The sequence below is a fragment of the Melospiza georgiana genome, chromosome 18 (assembly GCF_028018845.1).
Source record: "Melospiza georgiana isolate bMelGeo1 chromosome 18, bMelGeo1.pri, whole genome shotgun sequence".
NCBI classification, from domain to species: domain Eukaryota; kingdom Metazoa; phylum Chordata; class Aves; order Passeriformes; family Passerellidae; genus Melospiza; species Melospiza georgiana.
Window position 1 is genome coordinate 3,681,401 of NC_080447.1, and position 14,603 is coordinate 3,696,003.

At 49.4% G+C, this 14,603-nt stretch overlaps 1 protein-coding gene across 1 annotated transcript in view; it reads right to left on the reverse strand.

The window, feature by feature from the left end:
- Positions 1-14,603, reverse strand: part of HECTD4 (HECT domain E3 ubiquitin protein ligase 4) — a 68,129-nt gene that overhangs the window by 3,734 nt on the left and 49,792 nt on the right. Inside the window, exons 59-74 of the mRNA XM_058036673.1 lie at positions 14,266-14,471; positions 13,272-13,451; positions 11,689-12,995; positions 10,030-10,237; positions 9,198-9,421; positions 8,965-9,116; positions 8,474-8,580; positions 7,559-7,682; positions 6,028-6,218; positions 5,013-5,159; positions 3,973-4,092; positions 3,717-3,872; positions 2,170-2,273; positions 1,222-1,443; positions 718-884; positions 123-318 (exon numbers count right to left, since the gene is read on the reverse strand). Of these exons, the coding sequence (XP_057892656.1) occupies positions 123-318; positions 718-884; positions 1,222-1,443; positions 2,170-2,273; positions 3,717-3,872; positions 3,973-4,092; positions 5,013-5,159; positions 6,028-6,218; positions 7,559-7,682; positions 8,474-8,580; positions 8,965-9,116; positions 9,198-9,421; positions 10,030-10,237; positions 11,689-12,995; positions 13,272-13,451; positions 14,266-14,471 (3,811 nt within the window). The remainder of the gene's footprint in view (positions 1-122; positions 319-717; positions 885-1,221; positions 1,444-2,169; positions 2,274-3,716; positions 3,873-3,972; positions 4,093-5,012; positions 5,160-6,027; positions 6,219-7,558; positions 7,683-8,473; positions 8,581-8,964; positions 9,117-9,197; positions 9,422-10,029; positions 10,238-11,688; positions 12,996-13,271; positions 13,452-14,265; positions 14,472-14,603) is intronic.

Sequence of the window (14,603 nt, forward strand, 5' to 3'; positions counted from 1 at the left end):
GAGGGCAAAGCAGCTCCCCAAGGATGTCCTGGCTGAGGAACCAGAACCAGAAGATTCTCCCCTCCCACCTTCCCATAGGAGGATCCCCCTCTCTGTGTCCCACAGGAGTGTGGCCAAAGCACCTTGAGGAATTCCAAGTTGATGTAGGGAAGGCCACAGGTCCTCAGCTCCATCTCCAGGGGGGTGAGCGTGGTCAGGAGCTGCAGGGGGATGATGGAGCCCAGCCCTGCCCTCACTGCTGTCATGCACTCCGGGCTCTGCAGCTCCCGCATGCGCAGGCTCCGGATGGCGGCCGCGTACACGTCCTTGTTCTCCCACCTGCAGGGGCAGAGACCTGGCTGAGGGAGAACTCCTGGGAGAGCCCTTGAGCCCCACCTGTGTTACACAGGGAAGGGTTTTATGGAGAGATCCTGATCTGGAACAATCCAGAATTGGCAATACACACTTGCCATTCTGATGCTTCCCAGTTAATTCTGCTGTCCTCCACTTCCTCGTCCCCTCTCACCTGCCCAGCCCTCACAGCTGGGACCAGCCCAGTCCTCTCTCCCTTACAGAGCCAAACAGCACCACTGATCCCAAGTTCTGCCACCTTCTCACAAAGCAAAGCTTTCCCAGATCATTGCAACTTGTTACAAAAGCACCTCTGGAGAGGCTGCGCTTGGAGAACGATTCCAGAGATGTTCTGTGCCACATCCTGCCTGGAAGGCTGCTCCTTACCCCACAGGGATGTGCCTGCCCCTGGGGCACAGCTCCACCTCCTCCCCAGTGAGGCTCAGGTAGGTGAATTTGCAGCAGGGTTTGTTGGGGCAGTCGGGGCTCTCCATGGCCAGGTGCTGGGAGGCGATTTCGGCACACAGCGCTTCCAGCTCTGTCTCGTCACTGATCTGTCACACAGCAAGGACAAGGACCTGGTCACCAGCATGGCACTGCCTCCTCACAGGTGTCCCCACAATGGGGACTCCAACAGCAAAATCCTGCTTTAGGGGTTCTAGCCTGGTTTAGCAATTCCAGTAAATATTTCAGAAGCTGGAATTCCACCAGCTGGGAGTGTGGGGAACTTCTCCAAGGCAACAGGATGTAAAATCCTGCATCCAAGAGGAATCCACTCATCTCCCAACCCTGCTGCCACAAAAACCACCTGGCAGCCACCAGCGAGGGCAGGCACATTTGTGCCATGGGGGAATCCTGAGGAAAAGCAGGGAAGACGAAGAAGGAACCTACATTTTCAAACTTTTTGACGTAGTTGTAGGTGAGGATATCAGCTTCCTGCAGATCCACATCAGGATCCAGGGGCTCTCCCACCAGGGTCTTCCAGAAGGAGGGCAGGAGGTCCAGGGGCAGAGGAACATCGGCGCGGATGGCGATGCCCAGGAGCTGCCCGAAGAAATGGAACAGCTGCTCCTCGGCGTAGGTGATGGGGCTGGGGGTCAGGATGTACTTCCCCTGTGGAGGAAACAGCACTGAGCAGCTGCCCACAGCCTGAGGGGCTGGCTGTGCCAGGGCATCCTTCCTGCTCCAGGCAGGAAATGTGCAGTTGGGTACCAAAGGATCTGCTCCAGCACAGCAGGAGTCCCTGTGTTTTACACACTGCTATCACCTTATCTTACCACTTCCCGACCCAATCAACCCCATTTTGGTTGGTTCCCATTTTGCCAAGCTGTTGATCAACACTTACAGCATTTTCTGGACTTGTTACATCAGTTTGATATCCAAGCCTTTCAGCTGTGGGATGTTTCTGAGCTTGGATTTGCAGAGCCAGGTTTGCTACACAGTTGGTCTTAAGCTGAGGGAATCAAACTGTTTCCTACCCTAAGAACATTCCCAGGAAGGAATTACTGAGAATTCTTTGGACTATCAGCTTTATCTTGTTTCTAGCAAATAAGACACTAAATAGCATGGATGGAGCATCCTATTCTCCTGGCAACCTGACAGACTTTTCTGGTGACATTCCTGGAGTAAGGCCACAGAATAAAAATTCTGTTCCATTTTGCTGCACACAAGAGGTGCACCATGGGATCACCAACTCCCAGCTCTCCCAGGATATGGGATCTGCTTGGTTTCATGGATCTGAGGCCTCTCTCTGCACCTCTGACCCAATGTCCCACTCCTGTTCTAACCCAGCATTCAAAAAGAGAAAATCCCCTCATTTTTGGCACTGGGATCTCACACCTTGTTCTTATTGACAGCAGAGCTGGGGCACAGCAGGAGCAGGGAGAGGGAGGAGCTCTGGAGCTCTTTGCACACTTGCCAAAGGAAGTGACGGAAAGATCCACCTGGAAAAGAGAAAGGGAAAACAGTGAAAACATTCCTTTGTTCCTGCTGAATCCCTAAATGCTGCTTTGCTTTCCAGCACTCTAAGAACAGCAGGAATATTTGTTCTACCAGCTGGCCTGCAAATGGGATTTGGTGCTGGATTAGGAGATGGATGAGGCTGTCCTACAACAATGGAGGGGATGCTCCAGGGATCAGCACAGCTGCTGAGCCACAGCCACAACATTTATCTCCTGATAAACACTGTCAGTACCACCACAGCCCTTCAGCAGACAAGAATTCCCCTTGGGAGAAGATTCCATGGAGCCTTGGCTCAGCTGATGGCTGTACACTCCCTTCCTTCACACCTCAGACAGGTGACAGAGCTGGGGATGTCAGAAATGTGTTCTGGGCTCTCTGGCTCCACATTCCCCCATGGATCTCCACCAAGGACCAGCAGAGCCTACGTGGATTTGGAGAGCAGGGATCCCTTTGTTCTTTGGGATCTGCCTCAATAAACACCCCAAGGAACAGCTCTGCAAAGCTGAAATCCCTCATCCCATGGTTAAACCCAGTCTCCTCCTGGTGCAAACACTCCAGGGGGATCCCATTCTTTTCCACCCACAAGGGAATGCTGCTCCTTAAAGTCCACATGAGGCAGGTTGTGCTGAAGAGCTGGGCTGTCCCTGGGGGATGCCACTTGGGCTGTCCCTGTCCCCACTCCCTGGTGCCATGACCCCCTTGCTCCCTGTCCCTGGTGCCAGAATCACAGAATCACACGGTTGGAAGAGAGCTTTAAGATCACTGAGTCAAACCTGTTCCCTGACACCTCGTGCCACATCCAGGCTTTTGTTAAACACATCCAGGGATGGTGACTCCATCACCTCCCTGGGCAGACCAGGGAGTACCATGGAGTTCTGTCCCAACTCACTTGGTACCTTGTCCCTTTGTCCCTACTCCCTGATGCCATGGCACCCCTGTCCCCACTCCTTGGTGTCATGGATCCCCACGTCCCCCCCTTCCCTGGTGCCCTATCCCCATGTGCCCACGCCCTGGTGCCATGGAGCTGTGCCCTCACTCCTTGGTGTCATGTACCCCCTATTCCCTCTCCCTGGTGCCATGGACTCCCTGTCCCTACTCCCTCATGCCATGGCACCCCCGTTCCCACTTCTTGGTGCCATGGAGCCCCTGTCCCCACTCCCTGGTGCCATGGCACCCCTGTCCCCATTCCCTGATGTGCCATGACTCCCCTATTCCCTCTCCCTGGTGCCCTGTCCCCTTGTCCCCACTCCCTGGTGCCCTGTACTCCCAGGTGCCCCATCCCCTGTCCCTGCACTCCCTGCTGCCGTGCACCTCCTTGCCAGTGAAGCGGATCCCCTGACCTTGTCCCCTGCACTCCCTGTCCCCTATCCCTGCACTCCCTGGTGCCCTGTCCCTGTCCCCTCTGTCCCCGTGCCTGCACTCACTGGTGCCGTGCACCTCCTCGCCGGTGAAGCGGATGTTGAAGGCGTAGGTGGGGTCTCCCCCGCTGGCCAGTTTGACGCAGAGCTGGGACGAGGGGACGCAGCCCAGCTGCCGCGCGGCCTGGCAGAAGTAGGAGTTCTCTGAGGAACGGATCTCCCCTGTGCAACACAAAGGGAAAGTGAACCCCCAGCCTCACAGAGCAGCTGAGCTGGGGGAAAGCAGCTCTGAGCTGCTGGGAAGGATCGGTGCTTGCTGTACCTCCAACGATCTCCAGGGGGTCCAGGGTGATTTCTGGGGCTGCGTGGTCAGCGGTTCTTTGGACGGTGGCGTTGAGCACTCTGTTCATGACAGTGACTTTTGTGTCATAAAAGATTAAACCTGAAGAAACAAACACATTTCAGCAGAGTTAATCTACCCCTGAAATTCTCCAGTGGAAAATGACAGAATAAAAATTTCTCCTTCTGAGACATGGCTAATCTAAAATATTTTAAAACAATATTTCACAGTATCATTTCCATGATTCCACTCATCCAGTTCCACCAGGGACACCTTCCACAGTCCAGGTTTCTCCAAGTCCCATCTATTTGCTCCTCATATTTTTTGGAATAAGTGCACTGGGATGAAATACTGATGAACACAATTCCAATGTTCTATAATTAGATCTCTGCAACTCCACCACAATCTCTGTAAATAGGAACATTTTGCCAAATAGTTTTCAGCAGTCTGAGATGTTTTGACAGTAAAGCTACAGGCAAGAAATGATAAAAAATAGGGCTGTGACACTGCCCCAAAAATATATTTAATACCTCATATCTCTGTGAAGAGAAATCTCTGAACATTCCTTACTCCCCCACACTGGTTCAAAAGTGTTTTTTTTCCAGCTGGGCCAATACAAGAAACTCCTTTCACACACTGACACCCCTGGTTGATTCTTCATAAAACAAATCTGGGCAATGTAATGTCCCAGATCTGGGGGTTTTTTGATGTCTAATGAAAGCTGTAAAAATACTCTGATACACTTGTAGCATTAGCAAGATCAAGAAAATGCTCAAACAGGGAAGTCCTGAGACTTTCACCTGACCTGCTTGTTAACTAACAAAGCTTTGATTTCTGGATACTCCCAAGGGGATAAAGACCCACAGACACAGAAGATGGAACAACTTCCTCTGCGGTTGTGGTGTCATGAGGATAATCTCCCTGTGCTTTAAAAGCAAACCAAGAGAGAAGTGCCTTGCAGCAGTGCCCTGTGGTCAGTGCCCATGGTCAGTGCCCTGTCCTGTGGTCAGTGCCCAGCTGACCTTTTGCCTCCTGCAGCAGGGCAGCGATGCTGTTCCCGTACATCTCGCTCTGGCGCAGCTCCACCAGGGGCAGGAAGAAAGTCTCCAGGGTGGTGTTGAGGGACTGCAGCAGGGCAAAGCGCAGCCTCAGGCTCTCCACGGGGACATCTGCACAGGGAAACTCCCAGTCAGGACAGGAACAGATCCCTGTTCCACCTCCTGCAAACCCCAGCAGGTTTGGGCCATGAGCCACACAAAGCAGCCCCTCTGATTCCTGTGCTGAGGATGCAGGAAGAGCATCCCTGATGCTCCTTCTGGGATCTCCAGTCTCTGGGTGTGAGTCCAGAATCTGCCATTATCACTGAATTTTCTTCCTAAAGTACTTAGAACAGGATTTAAAATCTGGAAATCCAGCCTTCTTTCCCCTGCAAGCTGGACCCACCAGGTACTTCCTGCTCCAGCCTGAGCTGGAAATTCTGCTTGGAGAGCAGGGAGCAGCTGCAGTGCACCCCTGACACCCAAGGAGAGAGAAGATCCAGACCCAGCACTCCCCTCATCCCACCAAGCCCCCACCACTGGCACAGACATCTTTTATGAAAAATCCTTTCCTTAGGATTTTTCCTCCTGAGAAGCTGAGAGGCCTCAGGAGCAAAATGTAAACAATGATTATCTGCTGCTGTGGAATGCAACAGGTGCATCTTTGATTGGCCTCATGTGGTTGTTTCTAATTAATGGCCAATCACAGTCAGCTGTGGACTTTCTGTCCGAGCCACAAGCTTTTGTTATCATTCTTTCTTTTTCTATTCTTAGCTAACCCTTCTGATGAAGTACTTTCTTCTATTCTTTTAGTACAGTTTTAATATAATATATATCATAAAATAATAAATCAAGCCTTCTGAAACATGGAGTCAGATCCTTGTCTCTTCCCTCACCCTCAGACCCCTGTGAACACGCTCACACCCAACCTCCAAAGGAACACCAGGAGCGCTCCCAACCCTTTTCCTGAAGAAACCCTCTGTGCCAACCACCCACATACTCAGGAGACAGGAGATCCTGGGGTCTGCAGCATCAGCTGGGTCCAGGTACACCTCGTGGGGGTGCAGGCGGGCGGGGGTGATGGCCAGGTGGCGGCACAGGCGGTTGATGTACTGCACCAGCGCCACGTCCATCTCCAGGCTCCACTTGCGCGACGCCTTCTGCGCGTGCCGCGCGTCGATGCAGGCACACCTGCGGGGGACAGGGCACGGCTGCTCGCTCACGGGGTGCTGGACAGACACACCTGGAGTAAAACTGCACCTGTGCCATCCCTCTGGCTGTCCTGAGCAGCCAAGAGCCCTGCCAGGGGTCTCAGAGACCCTGGCACAGAGCACAAGATGCTCCTGTGGTTTTGATTATGACCTGTGGAGCAAGTTACCAAGCTTAGATGAAGATCTGCAAGCCCTGACAAATTAAGTAGAATGACAGTGAATTTATCACAGGGTGAAAAAGTAGATTTTGGGGTTTGTAGAATGGGGATTCAGAGGGCAAGATGGAGGGATCTGGGCATGTCCAGCCTTTCTCCTTCTTCTTGGCCTCCATCTTCTGCTGTGATGTTGGCACTTACAGATTGGTTTAGAGTAGAAGCTCACTGTCTAACATAGGTGATAGGTATTGGAAAGCAATTGTAAATATTGTATAAGTAGCTTTTAGTATAAAGATATAACAGCATTCTGGGGGCAGGCAGAGTGCCTGGGCTGTTGTGCTGAGCGAACCTCGGCTGGACAGGAGAAATTTTTTTATAGATAAGTTATCATAAACAACCTTGAGAATGAGAAATGAAGAGCCCTGACTCCTCCTTCAAGCATCAGGCTGGGAAAAGAGACTTTCCAACTTTTCTTGGGGTCACTCTGACAAGCTAGAGACCTCAACACACCTGGAGTAGAAGCTGGTGCCCTGCTCTTCACTCCCCTTTCCCTGAGCAGAGCTGTTCCATGCCAAGAATCCCAGTGTGAGGCCAAAAGCTGATTCATCAGCCACTTCTCATCACTGGTATTAAATAATTAGGCACAAAGGCATTGCCTATTAAGCTCTCTTAGTGCACTATCTCCTCTGGAGATGATAAGGGGCAATTAGCCTATGGCCTGACAGGCAGATAAGGAGAATTCATTTAAGGGACTTTCTTCCTCTACAATATTAAGAAGAAATTTAACAGTTCCCTCTTCTAAAGCATTTCTGACCCAGTAACAACCCTGCCAGTTAAAGAATGACCCAGTGCACTGGCTGGGGAAGGAAACCAGGGACAGACATGGAGCTACAGCTCCCTTCAGGTAATTTATTATACAGCTTGGAAGCTCTAAAGGACACTGTGGCATCTGATTTTGTCAGCCATGCTGTGCACAAGAAATTAGGACCTGCATTTGGACAGTAAGTGACCTTTAAAATGCATTTTGAGGAAATAACTGATTTCCTTACAGGCCTTGCAGCCATGGGTGGGAGTGTTAAAGCTTTTTGGATTAGGAAGACTTGATCCCAAGTGTTTTAAAGAGTACAGTGAGTATCACCTCCTCAGAGAGGTTTGCAGGCTGTACCTCTCAAAGTGCAGGTCGTAGCCACAGGACAGGATGGCTCTCCACACGCTCCGGATGTCCTGCTTGGAGCGGTCCACCACGAACCGGTGAAATCCATCCAGGGTCAGGTACTTCTCCTCAGGAACTGCCACCAAACGTGGACCAGCAAAGAGTTCATGACTTGCCATGAAGTTCTCACCCCACCAGGAGCAGGAGGTGGCTGCTGCCAGCTTCCTCCTGCTGTCCCATCCCGCCATGGACCCTTTCTGGGGAGTTCCATCTATCACACAATGGTCAGGCCCACCTCAGTCACTCCCTTCTCACTGCCCTAAAGGGCTCAAATTCCCCTCTGCTCCTCTGGAACACCTCCCTCTAACCCTGCTTGGCTGGATGCTGAAATTCCCCTTTTCTCAGCTAACCTGGTACTTCCTGCCAGGAGGAAGGGAGTCCAAACTCCTGTCTTCCCACTCTTCCACCAGACTAAAGTTCTGAGCACAACCCCTGTCCCCCCTGGCTGTGCTGTCTCCTCCAGAAGCTCTGAGCTATCTCAATCATCTTTTTTACCCAATTTCCCCACTTGTAACTGAAGAATTTCCCAATATAAATTGTGAAGCACAATTAAAACCCACCTAGCTCAAATCCATAACATCCCAAACCCTCACTATACCAAAGCCTTGGAACTACATCCCACAGGAATTTTTCTGCCTGGTTTACTGACATGTCCTACACTCTGCTGCAAGAACTGTTTGCTCTCACACTGATGGGCCCAGAGTCACAGAGGTACAAATAAAAGCAGCATTTTAAATCACTATTTAAAAAAATGTAGTTAGATATGTTAGAAATAAAGATAAACCAAATCAATCATGAAGTCATAAAAACATGTCAATAAAAATATTTTTATAGGATAAAACTATAAAAATTCTCTGCAGCTCCCACCTTCCTGTTTCTTAGTGGGAGACTTCTCAGGGTCCTTCTCCTCAGGTTTGCTCTTCTCAGGAGATTTGGGCTTTACAGTGGGTTTCTTCTCACTTAAGGCTGTTCGGCTGAGGGACAAAGTCAGTGTTAGGATCAAAAGTTTTCTTTCATTTGTTCACAGAACCCCAAAATTGTTTGGAAGGATCCTAAAGCCCATCCAGTCCCACTCCTGCCACGGATTACTCCAAACCTGATCTGTGTTTTGGAACAAGTGCACTGGGCCATAACACTGATGAACACAATTTCAATGTTCTATAAATAGATCCCAACAACTCCACCCCAATCTCTGGAAAAAGAAACACTTTGCCAAATAACTTCCAGAAACCTGAGATGCTCTGACATTAACACCAAGTGTTTCCCTGTTCCCATACACAGGAGCACAGAGGGATGGGGGATAAAAACCTGGATTTTTACAGTGAAATCCAATATTCCACAGGGCTGAGGACACCCACCTGACACTGTTGAGCATGGACTTCTCCTTGGTGGGGGGTTTGGTCACCGGGCGCTTGGTGCTCACCACCTTCACTGGGTGCTGCTCCTTGCCTGCCTTGTTGTACTTGCTCTTGTCAAATTTGGGCTTGGGAACTCCATATTTCCTTAAAATCTTCCAAGACAAAAAGTGAATCATCACCCAGTGCTTTCAAGTGACACCAGAAGAGGCTGAGAAGAGCTGGCAAAGCCCTACCTGGGTGAGCTGGTCCTCCAGCACCTTCTTGGGAGGGCGGACGTTGGTGAAGAAGACGTGGAGGAGATTCCCAGGGGTTTGGGAATTGATCTGCTCCTTGCTGAGGTAAATGTCAGCCACCTTGATGGGCTTGGCTGGAGTCAGGCTCAGCATTTGTTCTGAATGGACACAGCTCTTAAAGATCTCTGTGAGAACTTCCCGAGCACCTGGGACCAGTTTTTCACCTAATTAAAAGAAAATCAACAATTTGGTACAACATACCATGAGAACTGGTTAGAATTTGAAATGTGAAAATAAATTTTGCATTCAGGTAAAATATTCTGCTTTGACATGGAAAATCCCTTTTGCAAGGGAAAAAAAAAAATCACTTTTTCAGTGAAAAACCTGCTCCTTCTGTACCCCATTAAATACAGAACTGGCCACATCCTGTAATTATTACTTGAGGGAGTAGTGTGGATGAAAAAAGCAGCTTATTTATCATGCCAGGATAAAAATTATGTTGTTCAGGCAGACACCAACACCCATCAACTGAACTAGCAGTCAAAAGTTATTTCAGTGGCTATTTTCTCAAAAAAAAAATATCCCTAAAGAATTTAATCAGTAGTTTTTTGTGTTGATGAGGAGTGTTTATTTATTTATGATTTATTTGATTAGCTGGGTGGACAACTGAGCAATGTTCAGCTTGCAAATAGCCCCTGGAGGGATAAATCAGTGGAATTTCTCCCTGGCTTGTTGTCACTCCTGATTTATATTGAACCAAGGAGAGTCTGAGCCCTGTTCATCCCCCAAAATGCTGAACACAGGAGGGATTTGGCAATATCAAAGCACCTACCTTTTATTGACTTATCATTGAAATAATCTTCTAGTGCTGGGCTCCCCTGGGTGTCAAACAAACTCTGATTTACAGTGGAAACAGTTAAAATCTCTTCAGTTGACATCTCCATGAGCTCATCCTCCCCATCCAGGCTGGACAAGCCAATGAGGTCACTGCTGTTGAAGAGGCTGGCTCGGATTTTCTCTATTTTAGCTCTTGACCTTATCTGTACAAATAATGAAATTAGTTCACAGCAATCCTGAGAAAACAAATTCACTGCCATTCATAGGAATTTGGGGTTTAAGCTTTTTTCCCTCTCCCCATTCTGATAATCATTATTGCTTCTCTTCTCTGCTGCATCAATAATTTGATGCCCAAATTCAGGTTCAGCTTAGAAAAGGCTTTCTGAGAGCACTGAAATCCTCATGCTGGGATAACCAGGCACAGCTCTGATCCAGCTACTCCATTTCTCAACCCTTGGGAACAGCAGGGAAGGAGCTGAAGGTGCCAGACAGGTAAGCTGGCACTGTCTGTAACTCTGCTGTCCCTGCCTCAATTCTCCACTCTGAAAATCTCAATTAGCACAGGCTTTGAAGCCTCAGCTACACAGACTGGAGAGGGGAACAGCAACTTCCTTTGATTCCCAGAATAACCACTACCAGAGCAGCTCCAGACTTGGAATAGTTTCCATGTGAACACTCTGGCAGCTTTCTCTCCACACTTAATGCTTTATTTCAATGATGTCTTCATGTCAATTAACAGCTCAAGAATAGGAACTTGCAGAGTTTTCATCTGAATAAGCTGATTTTCTCCTAAAAGAGGAACTGATACAATCCCAGACTATACAAAAACATCTCTCTCCATTCCCAGGCTATCAGGAATGGCTGTGCTTTTGGAAGTCCTGATAAATCTCCAGCAGGCCATCTATGGAAACAGCAGAGAGGAAGGTTCTTGTGCAGAGCTGAACACCTGGAGTGACCCAGCACTAATGGCAACCACCCACAATGCTTTAAAAATTAATCTGGAACCAGATAGCAATAAAATTTATCATCTCTCCTAAAGTAGTTTCATAGAGAAATCCATAGGTGGTTCAAAATAGGTGAAAAGGAACTGATTGAACATTAAATAACTGCATTGTGGGTTAAACCAAAAGGGCCCCAATCTCTAAATTCATCTCAGCAATGGCCAGAACAAATCTTAGAGAAAGGATTATGAAAGGGAAAATTATTTGATCTTTCTCCTAACACGTTCCCCAACCACTGCAAAGCAGTTTAAAGATTTCCCCAGATGGAAGCTGCACTGGCTGCTGTGCTCCACAGCCACCAATCCTCCAGGAATTTAATCCGTTAAGATTCATTTATGGCCTTGGCATCAGCAGCACTCTGTGAAAATGAGCTCTACATGCTGGAACACACAGCAGTTCTTCTTTACTTCATTCTGTTCTCCACTTGCTGCTGGATCACTCCACTACTGGGTGCCCTCTGTCCTTTGAGAGACAGAGATTGTTCCCAAGATTGTGAATGTGGGGAAGGGAATTCTGTGCTCCTTGGCTTGGACAGGATGGCTAACTCCCAGTCTCCCATGCTCTTAGACATACATTTACCATGGAAAAAGCCAGTTCCTAGAGTGAGATCCCATTCCCCATAACCCCTGGCCCCAGAAGCCCCTCTCAGTTACCTCCACCACAGCGAAGCCCTTGATGGGCCGTGCCAGCAGCGGCTGATTGTCCAGAGATGTCACCGTGTACATGGAGCCCACGTCCGACACTGACGCCGTCTCCACGTTGTCCAGGGGCTCCCCGAGGCTGCCCAGGCTGCCCAGGCTCCCGGTGCTGCAGTGGGAAAGATCCAAACTCTCCTGGCTGGACACCACGTGGGGCTGCTCCAGCAATCCAGGTGGGATGGGCAGCTCCAGCCCTGCCTGGAACTGGTCCCCAGAGATGTCGCTGACGGTGCGGGACAAGCCCTGGGAGCTGCACAGGGAGGCCTGGCTGGTGGAGGCCGAGGCGCTGACGCTCATGGCGGGGGTGACGCTGCTGGAGCTGCTGATGTCCAAACTGTCGGCGCTGCTGGAGACCGTCGGCTTCTCCAGCTCCGTCCTGCACTCTCCTCCTTCTGCTTTGTCCTTGGTTTTTTTGGGATCCTCTTCCTGCAGAGGGATGTAGATCTCATCCTTGAAGACCCCGCCGTGGGCGTTGCAGGCTTTCCTGATGGCGTTCCTGACGGTGCCCTCCTCCAGGTGCGTGGGGATGCCCGAGATGACCAGCAGGCGGCTGTGGGCTGTGGGGCCCACCAGGGCCTGGCAGGCGTCTGCCACAGCATCGTTGGTCACACCCAGCCCCTGGGGGTCCTTCTTTGTCAGGTGCCTGAGGATGATCAGCAGGGTCAGAGCTCTGTGGAACCACAGCATGTCCTCAGGCTTGCTGCCCCCGATGCTGAGGAGCGCTGCATCTGTCTCAGCTGCCCTGGATGAAGCTCTTTTCCCTGAAGATGAGGTTTTTTCCCGCTTCATTTTGACCTTTTTCCTCTTGGACAGCAAGCTTGGGCTCTGTGGTGTTTGCCCTGGTGAAGATGAGGATGAGGAGGAGGAATCACTGAGATTTGGGGCGCTGGTGGATGAGATCACATTGGCTGTCACGCTCATGTTGATGGGCAAGGTGACTTCTGCCACAGCCAGGCACACTTCCATCAGGGCATGGAAGTACGTGGAGAATCTCCCCTGGTCGGCCACTCCAACCCCAGAGCCACCACAGGCATTGCCAGACACCCAGTTCTGGGTTTCCTCATCGTAGAGCTTGTGCAGCTCTGACTGCAGGGCCATGAGCATGGCCAGGCAGGGGTTGAGCTGCAGGGCAATGGATGAGGACAACCCTGCTGGATTCTTCTTCTGCTCCAGGTTGTGGATTTTGCGAAGCAGCTCGGCCAGGAGGTGAAAGATCAATTCCTTCACACATGCTGCCATGTCAGTTGTCCAGAGGAAGTTCCCTGAGGGAAGAAGGCAAGGCATGGCAGTCAGCAGTGTTCCACTCTTAGCAGAAAGTAACATTTTAAAAAGTGAATTTCAACGTCATGGCAGCAATAAGAAAGACAGAAAGGCTATTCCGAGAACTGCAAATCAGCAGAAAGTTTCTGGAGTCTGAAGAAAATTTTATTACAGTGGAAGAGCTCAGAAAATTTCAACTGTAGTTTTTGTTTCCTAAGCCCTCCAAGTGAGCCAGCACATTATCAGTGCTCATTACTAAGGAAATACTCAATTCTCACCTAAAAATTCCACTACTTGCAAGAGAACTGAGGCAGGAATGGTATCCAGTTCATCTTCAGATTTTCCATCCCCATCTTCTAATTTCCAGGTTAAGAGCTGTTCTGTGAATGCCATTGCCAGGGGGAATTCCAGGGGGAGGGAATGCAAGACCAGTACAGCTCCAGGAGGAGGAGACACTCCTAAGCAAAAAGGTCCAAGAAAATCCTTATCATGATTCTGAGCATTGATAAAGTAAAAGTAATAACATTTAGGATTTTTTCAAGGCTAAACTTCTGTTAAGTGAGAATTTTCTCTGCAGCACCTTGTAAAAAACAAATATGAATTGAGTTTCTCTATATTGATAAATTAATATAATCTGTAATTAGAAATGTACAGAGAACATTTTATTCACATAAAGAAACAGAATAATTTTGAGCCTGAACATATCTAAATATACAAAAAGAACTTCCCCCCAAATCCTTTCTTTCTGTCTGATGGGTACTGAAAACAACAGCAGCAGAAGAACTTAAGGATCTCCAAGGGGAAGTTTTAAGAACTCACTGCACCCAGTCACCTTCACTGCTCTAAATCCCACTGTCTCTCCCTCTGGGCAAGAGTAAAAAGATTAATGATTCTTCTTGCTGGAGTGACCTAAGTATTGCTACACTGTATTACTCTGTGGATATGAGGGTCCTACAAACACCTAAAAAAGCAAAAAAATTTATTCTCCATCTGAAACAGCTCCTCAACATCAACAACACTGCAGAAATTAGTATTTTGAATAAAATATTTCAGATACACTGCTGGGTGAATTTCTGGAATATAAAAATCAGAATCACATGGTTGCCAATGGTTATAAAACCAGTTTTTTTTTTTGTTAAGAATGAATTATTTGTACAAAAATCCCGTCCTATCTGCTGCTAGGACTGGTGACCACGCGGGAAGGTGTAACGAAACTGCTGTGAGCCCTGAGAGCACAGAGAAGGCTCTTCAGGGTGCAGGGGCTGTGCTCACCCAGTTTGATGTGCACCCTGTCCGTGGGGGTGATGACAGCTGGGTACTGGTTGGTGGTGGGGGGCGGCGTGAGGCCGGTGTTGGTGGGGGAGGCGTCGCGGGGGTAGCACACGGCCTCGATCAGGTTCAGCTGCCCGTTCCTCTTCACCTTGTGCCCCAGCCCATAGACCAGCACCCGAGCCCAGGGGGCCTTGTACAGGGAGGAGCTGGGGAAACAGCAGCACAGCTTGGTTAGGCTCAAAGCAGCTGGAAAATATCCCAGCCCCCACTCAGAGTTTAAAAAAAAAAAGAGAAAACTGAAACAAAATAAATAACTGCACCCCCCAGGTTGCCAGGCT